Source organism: Acomys minous (genome assembly GCF_964271855.1).
Source record: "Acomys minous genome assembly, chromosome: 5".
NCBI classification, from domain to species: Eukaryota; Metazoa; Chordata; class Mammalia; order Rodentia; family Muridae; genus Acomys; species Acomys minous.
Window position 1 is genome coordinate 125,136,107 of NC_140494.1, and position 23,897 is coordinate 125,160,003.

At 42.4% G+C, this 23,897-nt stretch overlaps 2 protein-coding genes and 1 long non-coding RNA gene across 5 annotated transcripts in view; 1 reads left to right on the plus strand and 2 right to left on the minus strand.

The window, feature by feature from the left end:
* The window catches only part of TRIP4 (thyroid hormone receptor interactor 4), a 53,125-nt gene extending 51,396 nt beyond the window's left edge, over positions 1-1,729 (minus strand). The window contains exon 1 of the mRNA XM_084782377.1: positions 1,531-1,729. Coding sequence (XP_084638503.1) covers positions 1,531-1,631 — 101 coding nt within the window. The 5' untranslated portion in view covers positions 1,632-1,729. The remainder of the gene's footprint in view (positions 1-1,530) is intronic.
* Positions 1,730-5,602: 3,873 nt separating this feature from the next.
* PCLAF (PCNA clamp associated factor) lies at positions 5,603-17,357 on the plus strand. 3 transcript variants are annotated; one of them, XM_084782412.1, is made up of 5 exons: positions 5,603-6,122; positions 6,367-6,447; positions 9,483-9,645; positions 12,206-12,277; positions 12,491-13,733. In XM_084782412.1, exons 1-4 carry the CDS (start codon positions 6,077-6,079, stop codon positions 12,252-12,254), a joined length of 339 nt encoding a protein of 112 aa, XP_084638538.1. In that variant the 5' UTR covers positions 5,603-6,076; the 3' UTR covers positions 12,255-12,277; positions 12,491-13,733. The 3 variants fall into 3 exon arrangements, with proteins under 3 accessions (XP_084638538.1, XP_084638540.1, XP_084638539.1); XM_084782414.1 differs by lacking the exons at positions 12,206-12,277; positions 12,491-13,733 and adding an exon at positions 16,647-17,357 and having other exon boundaries at positions 5,605-6,122; XM_084782413.1 differs by lacking the exons at positions 12,206-12,277; positions 12,491-13,733 and adding an exon at positions 16,712-17,357 and having other exon boundaries at positions 5,614-6,122.
* Positions 9,445-23,857, minus strand: LOC311597880. Its single transcript, XR_014779384.1, has 4 exons — positions 23,711-23,857; positions 23,022-23,243; positions 12,468-12,683; positions 9,445-9,581 (listed from the first exon to the last, which is right to left on the minus strand). It is a non-coding gene; the product is annotated as an uncharacterized lncRNA (long non-coding RNA).
* Between the last annotated feature and the right edge of the window lie 40 nt (positions 23,858-23,897).

Genomic DNA, 23,897 nt, shown 5'->3' on the forward strand with positions numbered 1-23,897 from the left:
CTTTAATCCCAGCACTCGGGAGGCAATGGCAGGCAGATCTCTGAGTTCGAGGCCAGCCTGGTCTACAAAGCGAGTCCAGGACATCCAGGTCTGTTACACAGAGAAACCCTGTCTTGAAAACAACCCCTTCCCGCCCCCCCCAAAAAAAAGAAAAGAAAAAAATCTATTTTCTTCCAAACTCAGAAAACTGACCTTAATTCTTATAATTCTAGAACAGCAATTTTGTTTTCAGCAACAAAGAAATAAATTAAGGAAAACTGTTTTGGGTTTTCTTTCTTTTTTTTTTTTTTGGTTTTTCGAGACAGGGTCTCTCTGTGTAGCGTTGGCCATCCTGGACTCACTTTGTAGACCAGGCTGGCCTCGAACACACAGTGATCCGCCTACCTCTGCCTCCCGAGTGCTGGGATTAAAGGCGTGCGCCACCACGCCCGGCCTGTTTTGGGTTTTCAATCCACTCTCTTTTTGTAATCTCCCTCTCCATTTGAATACTTTGACCCTGAGCTTTTGCCTAGCCTTCAGTTCTCAGGTGAAACCATCTTTTCCAGTAATCTTAAGAGTCTCAAGTCATAATGCATATCCTTTACTGAATATTTTATTCGATGCTGAAAAGTGTATTCTGTGCTCCCACGAGACCTTCAACTTCCTCCTGCCGCAGAACAGAACTTGTTTGCGCAGCATACTCTAAGTGTCTAGGTCTTCTTGGCTGCCCCAGAGACTGGCATACCGTAACAGTGTAACACATTAAGTTACTTACTCCAAACAAATGTTAAATAACCGTCATTGGGTTTGTAAGAATTTTAAAAGACAGGCTGGTGACGGCTCAGCGGTTAAGAGCACTTCCGGCTCTCCCAGGGGACCTGGGTTCAATTCCCAGCACATGTTAGCTCACAACTGTCTGTAACTCCAGTTTCAGGGGATCTGATCCCCTCACACAGACATGTATACAAGCAAAACACTAATGAGCTTGAAATAAAGATAAATGAATTTTAAAACACTAAAGGCAAGCTCTAGCAATGATTAATTTTCTAAATAAAGGGGAGAGTACAAAGGGGGAAATTAATTTGCCGAAGGCTCCAAAAAGCAACAGAAAACTGAAGCTTTGACTCTGGAAGCAGGCACTAGTTGTAATGAACCATGTCGCCCTCCTGTAAATTCTGGGTTTGCTCGACACAAATTACAACGTTCAGAGTAAGGAATTTCTAGAAAGCCAATCTGACTTGTTCATTCTCCACAATCTGTAAGCAAACCGATTCCCGGGACAACCTTACAAGTCTTAAATACTACGATTTCGCCACTTTCCTAGAAAAGTGCGTGGGATCTGGCATATTCATCTAGAGGCTAAACTGAAAAAGCGAAAGCCAAATTCAAACTCTAAAGACCACAAGCAGCCGTCCTTCCCCCACCCCCCGCCTTTTTTTTTTTTAACCATATTTCTTCACATCAACTTTTTAATCCTGCCGGCTTTCCTTTTCGCCCTACTGGGACATATCACAGAGCTGCTTCCGGCCTCGGACCCGGAACCCATCTTACTGAATGATCTCCTCGCTGACATCCAGGGCGAAAGTTTTCCGCAACTGCTGGGTGCACCAGTGTACCAGCGACTCCCGGGACGCCGCCCCAGCCACCGCCATCTTCCCTAACCGGAACCAGCTGGGCTGCAAAAGCCTCGCGTCCTGCGCCGGACTAGTTCCCTTCGCAACGTCAACCTCGTTGACTAGGGTTCCGCAACATGCACCGCCCCGCTCCGTCGCGCCTCCTTCCTGGTAGATCCGCCCACTGGAGCCGCCTCTGGCTTCTCTTAACTTCCGGGTCTGTGTGTGGGAGAAAAGTGCTCTAGCGATTCTTTGATAGCGAGGGAGAATTCCAGGAAGGCCGTTGGCAATTGCTAAAAAGACTATACACGCACCTACAAAAGAGCTGTAGTAGGAATAAAAGAAAGTAGGATCCCGAAAGATGGGTACAGCCTTCAAATGGTGTCTGGTTCTGATTATAGGACATTTAAAACACCTCTTGTCAGGAGGCTATCAAACCCAAGCCCTGCATGTGGTACGAAGTGAATTCAAATCCAGGCTTTTTAACTTAGTGAGGCTCTGTCTCAAAATAAGAAGGAGGTGGAGTGAAAGGAGATTAGGGCAGTACCCTGACTCCTGAGCGTATAAGAATCTCGAGGTCAACTCCCCATCAGGTTCGATTCCAAGGAAAACAAAGCCGCCAGCCCTTGCAAGCGTTTGTAGGGACTGTACTAGTTTTTGCTCCGGTGATAGTGGCGGTTATTTTTAGTGCTGTCTGTAACTGCAACTAGAGTCCTCCCGCTACACCACATGAAGGTGTTTGCAAAAACACCTGCTGCGTCAGTTCCAGGGACTCCTTACGCTCGCTCTCTTCTGTACTCCATAGGCACGGGTTGTGCATATGGTGCACATACATACATGCAGGCATTAACACATTTTAAATCTTGGGAAAATAAATCACATTCGCTGATCATGGTAGCACATGCTTTTAACCCCAGCACTCTAGGAGGCAAAGGTAGGTGACCCTTTGTTCAAAGCCAGCCTGGTTTATGTAGAAAGTTCCAGGCCAGCCAGGGTTACTAGTGAGACTCTGTCGTTAGAACATTGTTACAGTATCTGTGTGTTTGTGCATGTGTATGTGTGTGGGCTGCCACAGATGCACAGTGCATATGTGGACAATTTGTGGGAGTCCACCTTCCACCACGTGGGTCCTGGGAATCAGACTCAGGTGGTCAAGTTTGGCAGCAAGGGCTTTTACCTTTCACTGGCCCACCAGCTTTCTTTAAAAAGGAAAATAAAGTACTGTTCATGAATTGGCGTTCATTATCTTATCACAATAATATCTGATTATTAACTCTAGTGTATTAAAATAATCTAACCTTTTCTATATTTACTCATTCTCATGGCTTAGTAGCTCAGTGGTAGAGGCTGTACTAAAGATGTGCAAGGCTTTGAGTCACATCCCCAGTAGCGAGTTATAAATTTAGGCAGAAATTCCATTAATAAATGCATACGATTGTTCTTTAAGATATGAGTTTTGTATGCGGGTGGGTGGGTTTCAGTGCTATGGCATTGATGTAGGGTCAGAAAAGGACAACGTGCACAAGCCAGTTCTTCTCCCATGTGGCTTCTGGGAATGGAACTCAAGTGATCAGATTTGGTGGGAAAGTCCTCACCTGCTGAGTCATCTTGTTATCCCTACTACAGGTTTTCTTAATGTGTTAGGACTCGAGTCTTCAAGATTTTCATGTTTAATTCTCTGTGTTTTACTTAATTATAGAGAAGGACTTCTCTAAAGCAATCTTCCCATTTTGGTTTGGTTTGCCTTTTCACAACAGGGTCTTTCTGTAGTCCTGGCTGTCCTGGAACTCCATATGTAGACCAGGCTGGCCTGAACCCTCCTGCCTCTCTGCCTTGGTCACAATCTTCATCTTCCTTCTCCTCCTTTCTGTCTAGGCAGAGTTTATATATCCCAGGCTGGCCATGAACTCACCGTGCAGCTGAGGAGAGCACTGTCCTGGGTCTGCTTGCCAAGTGCTGCAGTGAGACTTATGCACCACCATGCCTAGCTTTACGTGGTGCTGAGAAGCAAACCAAGACTTTCATGCATATTAGGCAAGTGCTGTACCAAGTGTGTCACATTCCCAGCCCCCTGAGTAGCCATTTTAATTAAAAACTTTGGGTTAAGCCTGGTGTGGTGGCACAGCCCTGTAATCTCAGCACTCAGATCTCTGGTGAGTTCCAGGCCAGCCTGATCTACAATGTGAGTCCAGGACAGCTACACAGAGCAACTCTGTCTCGAAAAACAAAACAAAACAACAAAATAGTATCATCCTTTTCTGTGTGTTTTTCTCCAATTTGCATTCCTCATCAACATCAATGGTGTTAAAAGACAAAAAACAAACAAAAAACAGGAAATGCAGTGGTGCACACCTTTAACCCCAGCAGAGGCAGGCAGCTCTCTGAGTTTGGGGCTACACTGGTCTGCAGAACTAGTTCTAAGACAGCTAAGGGTACACAAACAAACCGTTTCAACACACACACACCCAAATCAAACAAAAACCAAAGACAACTACAATACGTAGATTTTCCCTGTGTAAAAAAAGTATATCTGAAACTTCTCTAACCATTTGCTTGAAATGCAAAAGAAAAGACATATTCTCCAGGTCCTTTCTTATTCTTTTTCCCCTGAGACAGGGTTTCTCTGTATAGCCTTGGCTGTTCTGGACTTGCTTTGTAGACCGGGCTGGCCTTGAATTCACATTCATCTGACTGCCTCTGCCTCCGGAGGGCTGGGATTAAAGGCACACACCACCTCCCCTGGCTACTGGGTCCTTTTCTTTGCAGGACTCTGGAATGTGAGTTCAGCTAGGCAATTCAGACCTGAGTAGAAGGCCTTTAACTAAAAAGGAAACAATATCATTTAAATACCAATGTGCATTTTATGAGGGTAAAAGATAACAAAGGGTGAATGTTTATTGGCTTATTTATTTTTCTGGTGGGAATCTGGCTGTAATTTAACACTCCAGGAAATTGCTAGCATTATAATGTTAATTTAATGATTGCCCACACTCATTATTTTCTGGTTTTTCTTTCCTTTTCTTTTCTTCTTTGTTTTGTTTTTCAAGTCAGGCTTTCTCTGTGCAGAAATTGTCATCTTGGAACCTTGTAGACCAGGCTGGTTTAGAGCTCATAGGCAGCCTCCCTCTGCCTCCTGAGTGCTGGAATTAAAGGTGTGCACCACTGCCCAGCTCCCCCCCTTAATGATTTATTTTTATTTCATGAGCATTGATTGGCATTTTCTTGCAAGTGTGTCTGTGTGAGGGCATCAGAACGCCTGGAACTGGAGTTACAATTGTGAGGTGCTAGGTGGGTGCTGGGAATTGAACCTGTGTATCCCAGGTTCCCTTAACTACTGAGGTATCTCTTCAGCTCCTATTTTTCGGGTCTTTCTTTCCCTGCCTCCCCACTGCCCCCACCCCCCTTTTAAAGTCTTGTGGTCTAGCCCAGACTAGCAAGCAACTCCTTGTCTACCAGTCTCTACCTCCTCAGGGCTGAGATTTCAAGGCACACTAGGCCTGGCTTCACAAACTTGAAACTGTGTAACACAATGAATTGTTGACGGAGGTCAGGCCCTGAGTTGACTTTGTTGCTGTTCCAGCATAATTTACTGGAGATAAATAGCTCTATAGTTACACTTTGAAGGATTTTCTTTCAAATAAGCATTAATGGAAAGGGAAAGCACCCTGCAGCAAGTACACACGGGGTCTTGTTCCATGGACGGCATTCAGAACAAACACAAATCCTCAGGCATATTGTAATTTGAAGCATGGGCCAAAAATATTTATGATCTCTTTATTGTAGTGTTATCCTCCTGTGGGTTGGAGCTGTGGCCTTTTTACATGTGGCAAGGTTTTAGCTCTTTGGCCATGTTTATTCTTATTTATTTTTATATATGTATGAACAGTTTTTTAGTCTTATGCGATCTAGAAAAAAACAAATCTTTTAAACACTGTAAACTAAGTTGCATTTCCCTTTCTCCCACCTCAGAAAGTTGTTTTAGAACACGGCAGAGTTCATCCTTAGTATATTAAACTTTAGTTTTGATTTGCATCGAAAAATCCACTTTAATCTTAATTTACACTTCCAGGGTTTAATCAACACGGATTTAACTCTGGTAACTTCTGAAGAAATATTGAAATTCCTATCTTTACTAGGCTTTAGTTTACAAGCCGACACACTTAGCTAGTTCACGGTCTACCTAGTCGCCCACACTTGGCGCACTCCTGGAGTGCACCGGTACCGCCCACTAGGAGGTGGTTACAAATCACCACCACTGGGGCTGATGGACTGGCCAGCAAAGCCTGAAGTCTTCCGCTGTCATTCGCTGGACGCTGTCAATTGGTTCAGGGTGAAGGCGCGGAACCAATAAGAGCCCCGATTCTAGAGCTTGGAGCGCGCGGGAAAGAGACCCATTTAAGCTTTGGCGGGACCGTCGTTTTTCGTGTCTTTGTCCAGTTGAGACATCTGGGGAGTCGGTGGGAGTTGTGTATTCCGGTGTGAGCATGGTGCGGACCAAAGCAAACTGCGTCCCGGGAGCCTACAGAAAAGGTGAAGGGATGCAGCGCGGTGGGGGTAGGGGCTTCCCCAGGCAGCTTGTCCCTGAGGAGGAGAAGCCCGTGGCTGCTCCCCACTGCGCTCAGCTAAGCGGCATCTTCCAGGCCCTGACTTCCAGGAAGCCGCAGAAACCCGGCAAGCTCGTTTTGGTGCTGGGCATCTCCCTACTCTGCTAGGCTGGGTCTACGCTAAAACTAACCTGCCTCTTCTCAATGTCCCCCTTTACCTCTCATTGCAGTGGTGGCATCTCGAGCCCCCAGGAAGGTGCTTGGCTCCTCCACCTTTGTCACCAATTCTTCCTCGTCTTCATCAAGGAAAGGTAGGAAGGGCCCTGGAAGCTTCTGAAGTAAGAGAAACACACCCCTGAAAGGCCTGGACAGCCGGCCTGACCCGTGAGGCCCTGACTCGCGGTGGACTGACTTTTATTTGGTTTCCTTCCTCTATTTGTTTTCCTTGGCGTCGTCACTCTTAAATTTCTTCCTTGATCTTTAAGGGGGCCTTGGTACTTCAGCGGGGTTGGATAGGGGCACCAGGGTCTCATGGAAAACTCTCAGGCCTTGAGGTGAGGGACAGTTTATTTTTAAACCTAATTTTCTGTGTTGAGTGGTGTTTGTTTTTTCTTATTATTAACAGTTACTATTTTCTTGAAGGCAATTCAAGTGCCTCATTAGATTTAGGGTGATAGTTGACAGCAAGCACTACCACAATTTTTGTAGGGTGTCTGTCTTTCTGTCGGCCCATGCATGCAGTCTTTGGGAACTGAACCCTGGGCCTTGCCCACGTTGGGCAAGTTCTCTACCACTGAGCTACATCTTCATCACGCTCTCCCAGCACACATACCTTTTTGTTTTTGTTTCTGCTTCTCCCTCCCTCCCCCTTGGTTCCCCCTTCCCTTCCCGACATTCCTCTCCCTCCTCTTTTTCCTCCTCCCTCCTTCCCTCTTCCGTCTTCCAAGATCTCATGAAGTCCAGGCTGGCCTCAGAATTTCTATGTACAGAGAATACCTTTGAAGTCCAGATCCTCTGCCTCTGCCTCCCCAGTGCTGGGATTACATGCATGTGCCATGGATGCCAGGTTCACGCTGTGCTGGGATCTAACGCAGGGCTTTGTGCAAGCTAGGCAACTAAGCCACACCCACAGCTTGCCCCACCATTTTCTCTTCTCCCTCTCTTGACTGCTGGGGTCACAAGTGTGCACTCCCACACCCCGCTTTACTTGAGATGGGATTCTTGCTATGTTGCCCTGCTATAAAGTTCTCCTCCTTTAGCCTTCTGAGTAGGAAGGGTCACAAGACTTAGCCACCACACCCACAACTTCAGTGGGTTTTATGGCAATCAACCCCCCCCCCACAGACTATTATTTATTTGTGACAGGATCTCTATGTGCACTTAGCCCCATTGGCTCTGATTCTCTCCTGCCTCAGTCTCTGGAGTGCAAAGATTACAGGCATGGACTACACCATACTCTGCTCTAAATTTTAACCAAATTTCATTTAAAAATACTTACTTTACTGTTTCTACCTCTTCAGATAAGAGGGTAGTAGGCAAAATTTTTCAAAGTAGACACATTTATTCAGAATGTCTTATTTTGAGCAACTAGACTAAATTCTATCACGACCACATCCCATTATCTGGCCTATTGCTGAATCACTAGAGATAAATGACTAGGTCCTTAATAGGTGTTAAACAGCCTTGCAAAAGAGATGCATGGCTCTAATCCCAAATGCTCTGGAGGCCGAGGCAGGAGGACTACTGTATATTCAAAGCCAACCTAAGCTACCAAATGAGTACCAGGCGTGCCGGGGGGGGGGGGGGGGGAGAGTGGGGGGAGGTCCTAGCAATATGCTGTCTCTCAAAAGCAATGTCTGTAGCCTCACACTTGAGAAGGGGCAGGAGAATCAGGAATTCAAGGCTACATAGTGAATGTGAAACCAGCCTGGACTATATGAAATACTGATTCCCCCCCCCCTCTGCCAATAAAATTTAAATATTCATAGATTTGTTTTGGTTTTTGGTTTTTCAAGACAAGGTTTCTCTGTGTAGCCCTGGCTCACCTGAAATTTACTCTGTAAACCCGGCTGGCCTTAACTCAGAGATCCGCCTTCCTCTGCTGGGAGTAAAGGCCACTACTCCTGACTTCTTAGCTCTATTTTTATTTGGGGGGCGGGGTTGGGGCTGGGATTTCAATAAGTTGCCTGGGTTGGCTTTGTGCTCACTTGGTAATGCATACAAGTTTTGAACTTTGTATCCTCTGCTTTGGACTCCAAAGTAGTTGAGATTACATGTCTCTGTCACTAGCCTGGCTCCCAGTGTATGTGCTCTTTAACTAAATAACCTACCTGCTAGGAATGAACCTCCGTGTGGTAGAGTACCTGCCTAGTACATGTGAGGCCCTGTGTTCAGTCTTTGGTACCATTATCAGCACACACAAATCCTCATAAACAAATAAAGACCCTTACTAAATAAAATTTGGGCAGTTTATCCTATATGACACTAATTTAGATTAAGGAAAACAACATTTAAAAATAGTACTGTTACTGTGGGGAAGATGTGTTACGGTACAAATATGAAGGTCAAAGGACAATTTTGGGAGCTGGTTTTCTACTTCTACCTTTATGTGGGACCTTGAGATTGAACTCAGGTTGTCAGGCTTCTGCATCAAGTGTTTTACCAACTCAGCCATCTCACTAGCCTGTTTTATTAACATATATATATAATATAAATTGTGTATAATTATACTATATATCTATTATACATACACTTAACATTATATATAACATAGTTATATATACCTGAACATGCAAAGTTACACAGAGAAACCCTGTCTTGAGGAAAAAGAAACAAATATTTATTTTAATGTGTATGAGTGTTTTGGTCACATGTATGTCCGTGCACATGCTGCCCTCAGAGGCCAGAAGCAGGCATTAGATCTCCTGTATTGGAGTCGTGACAGGGTTAGAGCCACCACGTGGCAATGGAACCTTGGCCAAGGTTCCAGGTGTTCTTGGCAGCTGAGCTCTTTCTCCAGCCCAAACTCTAGTTCTCTGAAAGAGCAACAAGTATTCTTTACCACCGAGCAGCTCTCCAGCCTTCATATTCTAATGTAAGATCAATATAATAGCACTTAATCCTTCTGGGCGTCTGATATTAGAGAACAGCAATGCCAGGCGGCGGTGGCACCTGCCTTTAATTCCAGCAGTTAGGAGGCAGGGGCACGCAGATCTCTGAGTTTGTGGTCAGGTTGGTCTGCAGAGCAAGTGCTACGACAGCCAGGGCTATACAGAAATCCTGTCTTGGGAAGAAAAAAAGAATAGCAATTACATTTGTTTTATTTAGTTCTGTTTCTATTTTACAGCTGAAAATAAGTATGCAGGAGGGAATCCAGTTTGTGTGCGCCCAACTCCCAAGTGGCAAAAAGGCATTGGCGAATTCTTCAGGCTGTCCCCTAAGGAGTCTGAAAAAGAGAACAAGGTTCCTGAAGAAGCAGGAAGCAGTGGCTTAGGAAAAGCAAAGAGAAAGTAAGTGTTTATGTTCTGGAAGAAAAAGAATATTCTCCTAAAAATAAAAGACAAATGGGATAGTAATTTTAAAGTTTCTCTTTAAGCCAGTAAGAAAATGAAGACTGTGCTTTAACTTCTAATATTTTCTTATGTCACTCTAAACTTTCAAATATCTTTTAGAAATTTTTACTTGCTCTAAAGAGATTTGATATCTATTAATTTATTAGTCCTCTAATTTTCTTATTTTTTTAAATTTTATTTATTTATGCATGAGCGTTCTGTGTGCATATATGGTGCAGACCAGAAGAGGGCATCAGATCACAACCATAGATGGTTGTGAGCCACCATGTGGTTGCTGGGAATTGAACTCAGAACTTCTGGAAAAACAGTGCTCTTAACCACTGAGCCATCTCTCCAGCCTATTCCTCTCATTTTCACAGGGGTGTGTGTGTGTGTGTGGAGACAGTCGCTGTATGTAACCCAGGGTTGTCCTGAACGTCTTGTAATCCGTCTGCCTTAGCCTGCTAAGTGCTGTGATGAGATTTGCCTGCTTTCCTTGTTCCCTCTCTCCCCTTCTTTTGCTTGCTTTCTTTTTCTCCTTTTTTTTTTTCTCAAAAAAATTTGTCAGTTCTTCTAGTTTGAATTTCATTAAGCCCCTTGTATGCCACAAAACTCCTAGTTAGGAGCTTAGGGTGCAGCTCAGTGTAAGTCCATTACTAAGCATGAACATGGTGCTACGTTTAGTCTCCAGCTCCAAACCAAGTACTAATACTATGTGTTGAACTTTCACAAGAAATATACAGTTAAAGCAGAGAAATTAAACAGGAATTATTCCCAATAGTAAGTATTCACAGTTATCCCCCCCTTTTTAAATTTTATTATTATTATTATTATTATTATTATTATTATTATTTTGGTTTTTTGAGACAGGGTTTCTCTGTGTAGCCTTGGCTGTCCTGGAACTCGCTCTGTAGTCCAGGCTGGCCTCGAATTTACAGAGATCCACCTGCCTCTGCCTCCTGAGTGCTGGGATTAAAGGCGTGCGCCACCACCACCTAGCCCGTATTTTTTTTTTTTAAATATCTTCTCTATAAATCCTTAAGAATTCTTCACACGGGGCTAGAGTTTCTATCATTATCATTATTATTAGATTCTTTTTTTTCGAGACAGGGTTTCTCTGAGTAGCCCTGGCTGTCCTGAGCTTATTATTTAAATTTTTGAGGCAGGGCCTCTATAATGTAGTTCTGGTCATCCTGGAATTCCCTATGTAGACAAGGCTGGCCTCAGAGATCCATCTGCCTTGCCAGTGCCGGGATTAAAGGTGCCATCATACATGCTTGTTTTTAAGCTTTTAATGAAATGAGAATGCTAGTTACAAATACTGAGCTACAGTTCTGAGTATAAAGTGTAATTGGGGCTAGAGAGACGACTTGGCACGTAAGCGCATGCACTGCTCTTGCAGAGGATTCAAGTTTGGTTCCCAGCACCCACATGGCAGCCCACAGATGTCTGCAATTCCAGTTCCAGCAGATCTGACCTACTTGGGTTACAGCAGATTGTGATGTACACAAATGCAGTTGGGCACAACCACACACGTACCCATGAAAATAAATATACATAAAAATCCTTTTTAAAAACTAAAAAGTAAGCTCAGCGTAGTGGCGCACGCCTTTAATCCCAGCACTTGGGAGGCAGAGGCAGGCGGATCGCTGTGAGTTCGAGGCCAGCCTGGTCTACAAAATGAGTCCAGGACAGCCAAGGCTACACAGAGAAACCCTGTCTCAAAAAACCAAAAAACAAAACAAAAAAACCCAAAAAACCTAAAAAGTATAATCTGTCTTGCAACACACACAATCTTAAAATATAACAAGTACCAATAACTATTTATCTGGGTAAAAACCTTATCTCATATTACATACTATCAACTTCTAACAATCAACATTTATTACTTCAGTAAAAATCACAGAAAACAAAAAAACAGGCATGGAGTGCAATGCCTCGGTAGACAGAAGCAGGTGAGTTCTAAGCCAGCCTGGTCTACAGAGCGAGTTCCAGGACAGCCAGGGCTCGGTGGAAGAGCATTTAGCATGTTTGAAGCCTTAGCTTCATTTCTCTACCCCTTAAAATAAAAAAGATAAGGAAGAAAACATCTGAATTCTTTTAGATATCTAAGTATCAAAGCAAAGGCACATGCTATAGAGGGTTTACGGAGGTCAGAGGGTAACTTTCAGGAGTCAGTTCTCTTTCCACCTCTGCGTGGCTTTCAGGGATGGAACTCAGGTGTTCGGATCCAAATGGCAAGCAAACACTTTTACCAGACGAGCTTCTTCACTGTTTCCCACATCGGAAGAGCAGCCGGTGCTCTTCACCTCTCTAGCCCACTATTCCCTTTTAAAAATGTTTTAATTCTAAAAGAAAGTATTTGTGAGATGGAGGCCAGCCTCAACTACCTGAGATCCTGCTTTAGAAACTAAAACAAAAAAAGTACTTGGGTGTAGAAAGAGAGGGTGTGGCACCATGACACTGTCATTGTGATGTCTTCATGAAAGTAAGTCCTGGTTTGTAATCTCTACTCCAGCCAAAAGCTTAGAGACCTGCCAGCTCGACGAGCAGCCAGCTGTACTTGACACTCAGTACCCGAGGCCAAGGGGTAAGAGGATGGTGGTCAGACTCTGTCTGGGGCTGCTGCTCCTTGCCCTGGTCCTCCCCATGCAAGTTGAGTCACATGTTCCTTTAACCAGCACAGCGGGTCCTACCTACTATGAAACCGATGCCCCAACCACCGTGAGTTCCAGCAGCTCCCTTAAAGCTATAACCAATCTCCTTGGGGTCTTGCTTACCTTTCTGTGTCTTATCCATTAAGAGACTCAGACAAGATCACATCTGTATTGGACTGAGCGGCACCTGTCAGTCCAGTGTTGCAAGGAAAACAAAGCCAAGTCTTCGCAGCTCTTCGTCCCCTGACTTAGTAACTCAGGAAATCTTAAGCTCAAACTGGACTGCACTGAAGATCATCTTAAGAGTTCATTAGATGGTGAATTTTAATCTTCAATCTCCTGCAATTTTACATACAACAACAAAGAGAAAACAGCGAACATTGGTTAATGATTTCATTAAACGTGGCTTATGAAATATAGATCATTAAAAGTCAATCTTGAAAGTAATTTCACTTTGATCTAGAGAAAAAGAGTGCAGTGTTCTAGCTGGGCAGTGGTGGCGCACGCCTTTAATCCCAGCACTCAGAAGGCAGAGGCAGGCGGATCACTGTGAGTTCGAGGCCAGCCTGGTCTACAAAGCGAGTCCAGGACAGCCAAGGCTACACAGAGAAACCCTGTCTCCAAAAACAAATAAACAAACAAAAAATCAAAAAGGAGAGAGGGGGTGGGGGGGAGAGATTTCATGTTCTTTATGGCTCATTAAGCCAAAAGCCCTTAAAGCAGTTGGGAGATATGGAGATTTCAGGTTTCCCATGTGCTTAGGAAGGACGTACAAGGTACTACTGTAAATTCTCTTCTCTGCCATTCTGTGCTAGGGATTGAACTCGGACTTGTAAGCATTAGGCAAGCTCTACCACTGTGCTAATCCTTTAACTCTGTTTCTTCCTTTTTCTGTTTCCTGGAACTTGCTCTGTAGACCAGGCTAGACTCGAACTCAGAAATCCTTCTGCCTCTGCCTCCCAAGTACTTGGACTAAAGACATGAGCCACCACTGCCTGGCCTGGGTTCAATATCTTAACACTGAAAAATGATAATGCATTTGATGAGCATTTTACACCATGCTAAACTGATTTATTTTTATCTATGCATATGTGTGTGTGCCTGCATGAGTTTATGTGTACTACACATGTGCAGGTACTTGCAGAGACCAGAGGGCACACAGCTCACGGAACGGGAATTACCTGCTGTAGGAACTAATAACTGACCTGTGTCTTCTTGGCCTCTAACCCATCTCTCCAGCCAATAACCTGTCCTTCTTACATATATACTGAAAAGCTACACAGATCGGTCTGGGCTACCTGAGACCCTGCCTACAAACAGACAAACAAACAAACAGATAGATAGATAGATTGATAGGTAGGTAGATAGATAGATAGATAGATAGATAGATAGATAGATAGAAAGAAACAAAAATGATGAGATTGGTCTGGGTTACCTGAGACCCTGTAGATAGATAGGTAGAAAGAAAACAAAAAAATGTTCCATCATATGGAGATCAATTACATAGCCCCATAAAGAATTTTAACCCATAGTATAATAAATCAATAATAGCCAGACATAGGGACATGTGCCTTTAATTACAGAGATTGAGAAAGGGAGCTCATGAATTCGAAGCCAGCCTGGAGTACACAGTGAGACCGTCTCAAGAAACCAAATCCAAGGAAAGGGGTGTAGCTCTGTGGTGGAGCACCTGTCTAGCTATGTCCCTGGGTCAGTTCCATAGGAAGAAAACTACACACCACAGAGCAACCAAACAAGAAAATTGAAAACAACAAAAACCAGATTCTAAAGGTTTACACAATTCTTAGGCCACTTTCTTAGATTTGCCATTATTTAGGAAAACTGTGTTATCCCTTTATTGAAATATGAACTTCTGAATTCATATTCTTTCATATTTATTCCTTAAAGTCTTATTTTGGCCCCAAAGAAGGACAAGCTCCTTTTGCAAGTAAAATTATTTGCATATAGCTGGCCGTGGTGTGCACGCCTTTAATCCCAGCATTTGGGAGACAAAGGCAGGTGATTTGCTGTGAGTTCGAGGCCAGCCTGGTCTACAAAGCAAGTCCAGGACAGCCAAGGCTACACAGAGAAACCCTGACTCGGAAAAAAAAAAAAAAAGTGAGTCCAAGACAGCCAGGAACACAAGAGAAACCCTGTTTTGAAAAACCAAAACCAACCAAACAAAAAGGAAATAGCAATTTTTCTTAAAGATTTTATTAAAATATAATTTTAGATATTAAAATTTTTAAATTTCTTTTTTTTAAAGATTTATTTATTTATGTATACAGTGTTATGCCTACATGCACACCTGCAGGCCAGAATAGGGCATCAGATCACATTATAGATGGTTGTGAGCCACCATGTGGTTGCTGAGAATTGAACTCAGGACCTTTGGAAGAGCAGCCGGTGCTCTTAACCTCTGAGCTATCTCTCCAGCCCAAATTTTTTTTAATTTCTTAATTTTTATTTATGTTTGTGCATGTGTGTGGGAATACTCCATGGGGCTACAGTTCCAGGTGGCTGAACTGTTCTGTGTGTGCTGAATATGAATGCCTGTCCTTTGTGAGAGCAGTAAGCTCTCTTAACCACAGGACCATCTCTCTGGCCTCTCAATGTTTTTTCATTCTTTTTTAAAGCTAAATAAAATTCCATTGTATATATGTGTCAACTTTTCTTCCTGTATCTATTGATGCAGCTGTAGGCTAGTTCATATCTTGGCTGTTGTGATCAGTACAGCAAGCATCTGCTTGAATTTGCGTGTGTGTGCTTGTGCACACAGATGTGCACATACACTCTGTATGTGTAGAAGCTAGGTATCTTCATTTTCTTTTTGTTTTTTGTTATTCCCAAGACAGGGTTTCTCTGTGTGGCTTTGGCTGTCCTGGAGTCACTAGGTACATAACACTGGCTTAGAACTCAGAGATCCACCTGCCTCTGTCGCCCGAGTGCTGGAATTAAAGGCGTGCACTACCATCACTGGCTATGCTTAAGTTTTTAATTTTTTTTTTTTACCATAAAAAAGATGGTAAGTACAGAATGGCTTTGTATTAATATAAATGTGCCTTTATTCAAATACTATGGTTATCATAGCCTACCAAATTATTTTGGGGTTATTTTTAAAGAATACATATGTGTAGTCCAAGGGCCATGGCAATTTGCTTACTTCTCTACTCAAATGGACTTTTACTTTGTACATCATGCAAGTTATATTCTACTTATCAATCCACTTAACATTAAAATTAATATTGTGGGAATGAGATATTTTTAACAAACTTTGACATTTTCATACGTATATTTGATGATATTTCTATTAGTACAGAGCTGCCTGCCTCTGCCTCCTTGAGCGCTGGGATCACAGGCATGTACCACCATGCCGGCTACTTTCCCTTCTTTCTTTTTGTTAATGACAAGTTTGTTGTTGTTGTTTTTTGTTTTGTTTTGTTTTGTTGTTTTTGTTTTGTTTTTAACCACTGCGCCATCTCTCTAGCTCTCATGTATGTATGTATGTATGTATGTATGTATGTATGTATGTATTTATGTGTGTATGTATTTGTAGAATCTTTCTATGTAGCCCAAGCTGTTCCAGAATTTAGCACGCAATCCATGTAAGACTTGGGGTTTACAGCGATCTTTGTGCGTCAGCCTCCCAGTTCTGGAGTTACAGGTTGAGATATGCATTTTCATCTTTGATTATTTTCTAATACTTATTTCATTTTCATTTGTGTGTGTGTGTACTGGAAACTGTGGAGGCTCAAAAAAGGTACTGAATCCTCTGGAGCTGGAGTTATAGTAAGTTGTGAGCTGCCTGATGTGTGTGCTGGGGACTAAACTGTTAAGAATGGATGCGCCACCCAGGCGGTGGTGTAAGTTCGAGGCCCGCCTGGTCTACAAAACAGGACAGCCAAGGCAACACAGAGAAACTCTGTCTCAAAAAACAAAACAAAACAAAGAACGGATGAGTCATCTCTCCAGTTTGTTTCTGGTTTTGTTGAGACAGGGTCTTATTACATAGTCCTTACAGGCCTGCTACTTGGTATGTAGACCAGAGTAGCCTCAAACTTACATTATTTATTTATTTGGCAATCCTATGGCCTCATCTTCCCTAGGTGCTGGGATTATAGGCATACACTGCCATGTCTGGCTGAGATACTTTTTAAAAATAAAACTCACAACATGCCTTAAATGAGAAATGATCATGACATGAAACAACAGGGAATAGTGTTAAGAGTTTTGTTGCACTAGTTCTTGGAATTTGTTTACACTTGGTCACTAGTGGAGTTTTAACGTTTCTCTCATTTCTAGTTACTTGAACAGATTTTACAGCAGCTGAGACCTGAGAGTGATTTCAAGTTCTCTTCTTTTCACAGAGCGCGTCCTTTGCAACCTGATACAGATGATGGAAACGAATAGAACTTACTCATCTGAATAATGTCTTCAGTTTACTTATATATTCTAGGATGTAAATTTGGGTAGATGTGTTTGTTTAATTGGCTTGTTGAATAGGCATTTAATTAAAGAATGAGGCTAAAAATCTAGCCATTCAAAAGCAACTGGGTATAAAAATGGACAATTTTTATAATTTGTAAATTCTAATTGTATACTTGCATCTATAATGTCATATTCTGCTTCTTTCACCAATTAAGCTTCTTGCAAAAATCAATATTACATGATGCTCTAATTACTAATTTACTGTCTTTGAGATTTGCTTAGATCTTTGTACTGATGCCATTTTATGGGCACTGATTATGGAAATAGTGCCATACTGTTATGGTTTGCTTAAAAATGTTGACTTAGTCCTTTTCACATTAAAAAAATTCAGTATTGATTAAATCTAGTATCTTGGGCTGGAGAGATGGCTCAGAGATTAGGAGCACTGGCTGCTCTTCCAAAGGTCCTGAGTTCAATTCCCAGCAACCACATGGTGGCTCACAGCCATCTATAATGAGATCTGGTACTCTCCTCTGGTGTGCAGGCAGAACACCGTATACAAAATAAATAAATCTTTAAATCTAATCTCTTGTCATTTATTAGAATGGGGGAGGCATAGATAAGATGCTGAAAAAGTTAGTTATGTATCTTTTTAAAGAAAAAGTTAGCTGAGAGTGGTGGTGCACATCTTTGGTCCTAGCACTCAGGAGGCAGAGGTGGGCAGATCCCCAGTCCCAGGCTACAGAGTGAGCTCCAGGACAGCCAGGGCTAGACAGAAAAGCCCTGTCTCTAAAAACAAATAACAACAAGAACAAAAAACCTAAGTAAAGAAAAACTAAGATCATTTTGTCTTAAGGATGTAAGTGGTTGATAACCAAAGAAATAAAACACTAACAGACTCAGGAAGAAAAAATCCACAGATACATTAGAACAGGATCTTTTTCTTAGATATACATTCAGTTCAGTATCATTCCTTTTTTGAATATATATTTTGTTTTTGTTTGTTTGGTTTGGTTTGGTTTGGTTTTGGGTTTTGGTTTTTTGCGACAGGGTCTCTCTGTGTTAGCCTTGGCTGTCCTGGACTCGCTTTGTAGACCAGGCTGGCCTTGAACTCACAGCGATCCACCCGCCTGCCTCTGCCTCCTGAGTGCTGGGATTAAAGGCGTGCGCCACCACGCCCAGCCCATATATTATGTTTTTTCTATTATTTTTTCCCCCATGAGACAGATTTTTTTGTGTGTGTATCCTTGAGCTCACTCTGTAGACCAGGCTGACTATGAACTCAGATCCGCCTGCCTCAGTCTCCTGAGTGCTGGATTTAAAGTGTGCTGCACCATCCCCGTTTTTGCCTATAATTTTAAAGTTGGGGAAAAAAATTAGACAAATCATGCTGTAAATCAGGTTTTGTCTTAAGTCCTTATAATTTTCCCTTCATTTCTCAAGGTGACTTGAGATCATTGAGGATATAGGTATAGTAGCAATTGTTTTGAGACAGAATCTCATTATGTAGCCTCTAAGTGGCCTGAACTCAATATATAGAGCAAGTCCGCCTTGACCTCATAGATATCTGTCTCTGCTTCCCAAGTGCTGGGATTAAAGGTGTGTGTCACTACGTCAATTGATACGCTTGGCTTTTTCTTTTTTTAAAAAATTATTTATTTATTTTTATTGTATGTGCATTGGTGTTTTGCCTGCATGTATGTCTGTGTGAGGGTGTCAGATCTTGGAGTTACAGACAGTTGTGAGCTGTCATGTGGGTGCTGGGAATTGAACCCGGGTCCTTTGGAAGAGCAGTCAGTGCTCTTAACTGCTGAGCCATCTCTCCAGCCCCCATGCTTGGCTTTTTCATCATGTTTTGTTTATTGATAGGCTACCAATTTTTCAAAATTAACCACGTTATAAACAGCCTGTTTTTGTAAAACTGTCTTAGTTTCACAATACAATCCATTTGTGTTTCCTACCACCTATACTATTTTATTTCCAAGTGCAAATAAGTATATTGCTTTGTTTTTTTTTAAATCAATTTGTCTATCACTTGAGGCCTGCTAATTTTTTATGTATGTATATATATTGTTTGTTTATCTTTTACACTTAGACATTAAGCAGCACTTCTTTTAAACTCAAGTACTTTGAAAATCATGGGGTTTTGTTTTTGTTTTTTGTTTTGTTTTGTTTCAAGACAGGGTTTCTCTGTGTATTCTTGGCTGTCTGGACTCGCTCTGTGGACGAGGCTGGCCTGGAACTCACAGCAATCTGCCTGCCTCTGCCCCCCGGAGTGCTGGTGTGCCACAGTGCCCACTGGACCTGGAGTTAGAGTGGTAAATTGTCATGTGGGTGCTGGTAACTGAGCCTGGGTCTTCTGCAGGAGCAATAGCTGGCTCTTAACCACTGACCATTCCTCCAGCCCCAAGCTTTGGCTTTCTTAGAGAGGGTCTCACCAAAGCTCAGGTTGAACAGTAGTCCAGGCTGTCCTTGACCTTAAGGTGATCACCCTGTCTCAGCCTTCCAAGTGCTGGGATTACTGGTATTTGCTAACACAAAGCAGTAGGTTTGTATTTAAAGAAGTATGTTAAACCAAATCTTGTAAAGTCAGATTTTAGTGGCTCTGAAATCTGATTTGGTATTTTTCACTAGCAGAGCTACTTTATGGTACTGAGCCTAATGAGTTCTAATTTTGATGTGTATAATAGTTTTTCAAATGTAAATTTTATTGTGTGTGTGTGTGTGTGTGTGTGTGTGTGTGTGTGTTGAGGAACATGTGTTGAGGAACATGTTTAAGGTCAGAAGACAACTTGAGAGTGTCAATGCTCCCTCATGATCAAAGTTTCAGACCCCCAGGCCTGGCAGGAAGTACCTTTACTTACTGAGCCATCTTTCTGTGCCACCTCCCCACTTTTGAGAGAGGGTCTCTATAAATTCTACTATATTCAGAATCTTTAAGATTAAGCCCCCTGTCCCCCTTTTTTTTTCTCTTGGTTTTTCAAGACAGGGTTTCAAAACTGTATAGCCTTGGCTGTCCTGGACTTGCTTTATAGACCAGGCTGGCCTTGAACTGACAAGAGATCCACCTGCCTCTGCCTCTGCCTCCCTGAGTGCTGGGATTACAGTCATGCACCACCATGCCCAGCTCTCTTTCTTTTAATCTTTAAGAATAACATAGAAATGGAAGAGACTGTAGATCAAATCCAATGTGGAGGATTATTAAAAACCATCTTGTTCAACTCAAGCCAACCAGTAACTTCAATAAATGGACTGTCCTGTTAACAACTATAATGGTGAAAAATGTAGAGTGTGAGTTGTTTTAACTTCGGTCTGTTTTTGGTTCCATTCATGAAACAATGAGCTACTCCAGATGTCAATGTCAACTTTCAGTTATTTAAAGATAAGTGTTATATCTTTAGCCCCCTCTTCAAATTTAACTTTGTTGTTCTTTGTTTTTAAAGACAGGATTCCTCTGTATAGCTCTGGATGTCCTGGGACTCTGTAGACCAGGCTGACCTTGAACTCACAGAGATTGACCTGCCTCTGCCTCTTGAGTGCTGGGATCAAAGGTGTGCGCCACCAGTGCAAGGCTGAGGTTTAACATTTTATTGCTTGCCACATATCCTGAGCTTTTCTGACTCACTTGTATAAAGGGGCTATTCGCTTCCCAATTGTTTATTAGTCACAAAAATGGTTAATTTGGCTACATTTCTTCTTAGAGGCTGGAGTACTCATCAATGAACTATTCATCTCTAGTGTTTTTTTCTGCTTAGAGAAAGCAGATGAACCTTAGTAGTATGTATTTCATTTTATTGTTTGTAACTCAAATTGGCCCTGAACGTGATCCCCTGATCTTCTGAATGCTGCTGAGATTGCAGATGTGTGCTGCCATACTCAACAATGTTTCAGTACTAATTACTCTAGAGTATTGAGTTTCCAAAAAAAGCATCAAACATGCTTTTTGTTGTCCAGGCTGAGTCAGAGTTCCTGTCAAGTCTCCTAACTCAGTTTCTGAAGTTCTGAATTACAAGCACAATGCGCAGCTTAATTTTTTAAAGTCATTAGAAAGAAAATAAATCTAGGGGCTGGAGAGATGGCTCAGAGGTTGAGAGCACTGACTGCTCCTCGAGAGATCCTGAGTTCAATTCCCAGCAACCACATGGTGGCTCACAACCATCTATAATGTGATCTGATGCCCTCTTCTGACATGTAGTGTACGTGCAGGCGGAGCACCGTATACATAATAATAATTAAACAATTCTTTAAAAAAAAGAAAAGAAAAGAAAACTAGAAAAGGAATTAAAGAAGACACTGTTAGGATCCTGGAAGTCCCATATTAATCATATATGACGAAGGCACTGTCTTAGCTTATGAAGACTATTTGAGATCTAGCCTATGTATATTGTACTATTTTACAGTTCCTAATAAGCATGTAGATTCCTGGGGCAGCAAAGTCACAAGGAAGAGCAACTGCTACCCATGCCACGCCTGACAACTTGAGCTCAGTGTATGGGATGAGCATGGTTGAAGGAGACACACCCTCTGACGTCCACATTATGCCGGCACCAACGCACTTACACACAAATAAATATGATAATAAAAACATACAGTCTGTAGTATTATTTACAAAATTCTAAAAATGTTAAGCTCACACATGTAGTTTTTTAGGACTTTTTTGTTTGTTTTTTGTTTTTACGAGATGGGGTTTCTCTGTGTCACACTGGCTGCCTTGACTCTCTTTGTAGGCCAGGCCTGCCTCTGCCTCCCTAGTGCTGGGATTAAAGGTGTGTGTACCACACCTGCCCCCCTCCTTTATTTTTTAGGACTTTTAAACTCATTTTTCTTTTCTTTTTTTTTATAGATTTATTATGTATACCATGTTCTGCCTGCATGTACACCTATAGGCCAGTAGAGGGCATTAGATCACTTTATAGATGGTTGTGAGCCACAATGTGGTTGCTGGGAATTGAACTCAGGACCTCTGGAAGAGCAGCCAGTGCTCTTAACCTCTGAGCCATCTCTCCAGCCCCTCAACTTATTTTTCTAAGTCTCCAAGCAACGAGTATGTTGAAAACGAGTTTCAAAAGCTCATGTGATCATTTAGTATTGAATCCAGTTTTTCATATACTAATAGGAACATGAATTTTAAAAAAGCTTTCTCTCTTTATTTTTATTTTTATTTTTTATTTTTTTGAGATGGGGTTTCTCTTGTCCTGGCTGTCCTGGATTCGCTTTGTAGACCAGGCTGGCCTCGAACTCACAGAGATCTGCCTGCCTTCGCCTCCCGAGTGCTGGGATTAAAGGCGTGCGCCACCACGACCGGCTGATGTTACAGTTCTTTAGATACAACATAAGCGGCTGCTCACTGGACTCATACTTGTATCTACTTTATAACTTAAGGGTTGGTATTTAGACGTGTTGGCAGTTGAAACACTAAACTATGATAACACATTAATTACTCGTCACTAAGCCAGGTGTGTGTGTATGTATTTCCATATATATACATGATGATGGCAGGATGGAAATATTTTAGACTTACTAAACCTACTGCTGGCTCATTTGAGCAGAAAATGGTTTCCTAAAAGTTTTGCTGAATTGACTACCTAGGATGAATCAATTTAATGCCATATGAGTTCAGGAAATGAATAGGCCTGGTGTGTCTTTTAAATTACCAAAATCAGTTTTCTGTCTTAGCTGAAGTGAACAACAGTCTGCAAATAATTTTGTGACCAATAAAAATGGAGCCTGCGGTTGCAAATGTTTTCACTGGTACAGTGGAGAAAAATTCCGGTTAGTTAAAGATAGGAAAGCCAGTCCATCTCAGTGGTGCAAGCTTTAAATCCCAGCACTCAGGAGGCAGAGGCAGGTAGATCTCCTGTTCAAGGCCAGCCTGGTCTACTTAGTTCCGTATCAGCCAGGGCTCCATAGTGAGATTCTGACTCAAAAAATAAAGCCGCATGATTTTTTTTTTGAGGGGGGAGGAGCTTATGTTTCTTTCAATATGTAATTACTGTAATTATAGGGGTTATTTTATAAAGAGGATTATTTTGTTGGCTTTGGTCTCCACCATAATTTTCCAGTTTTTTCAAACGTAAGATTGAATCTAGTGGCCAGCCTGGTCTACAGAGCGAGTATAGGACAGCCAGGGTTACATTGAGGAACCCTGTCTTGAAAAACAACAAAAATTGAACATAGTGTCTGGGGCATGTTAGGTAAAATGTTTTAAAACTGAGACTCACTATGTAGCCTAGGCCTATCCTTGCTTACCAAGTCTGGTTTACATGGGGTTGGCTTTTCAGGGCCCACTTCCTTTCTTCAGTGCATGCCAGGCAAGTGCTTTACCATAGAGATACATCCCCAACCTAAATGAGGCTTTTTATGGACGCTTTCTTCTTCATTGTGTGATGGTTTATTCTGGATGAGGGACTAGTTGTCTTCCGGCATTGAATACCGACATTCTTTGATCTTTTGTTTCGTTGTTTAAAGGAACTGAAAAAAAAATTACTTTGGTCAATTTACACGGACCCCACCCACCTCGATATAGCCAGGTTATTTCCAGGTCACACATTAACACGCTAAATCCTTTAAAAAATAATAATAATAAATAAAAGACAAGCTAGGACAAAACTTTTCTTACCCACTTAACTATTTGACTTCTGGAGCCGATTCAGATCGAAATGCATGCAAAAGTCTGGTTGTAACGACAGGAAATCCACCAGAGGGAGATGCTTGCTAGACAGCAAGAAACTCCCGCAGGGGACCGGAGAGAGGAGCTTTGGGAGGAGCCGCCGGGTTGGCCTAGGATTCGAGGAGGTGTGTGTAGTTTGGCGCTGGTGCCGGAGAATGGCTGAGGGAAGCGGCTACATGGGCCGGCAGCGAAGCGTTTACTTGGCCTAACACTATAAACTAAAGGTCTCAGGATATTTCCAAAGAAGAACGCGAAGCTTCCAACCTACCTTCCCAATAGTCCCCCCGAAGAAATGGGGGTGGGTATCTAAAGGCACTTCCGCCTAGCAACCCCACGCTGTTGCTAAGGAGGAGCCGCAGCATGGACGACCCGGAAGTGGTGATCAGAATTTCTCCGTGACTGATGGCGGTTTGTTCTATCCGGAGAGCCAGAATGCTCTGCAGCTCCAGTCGGTG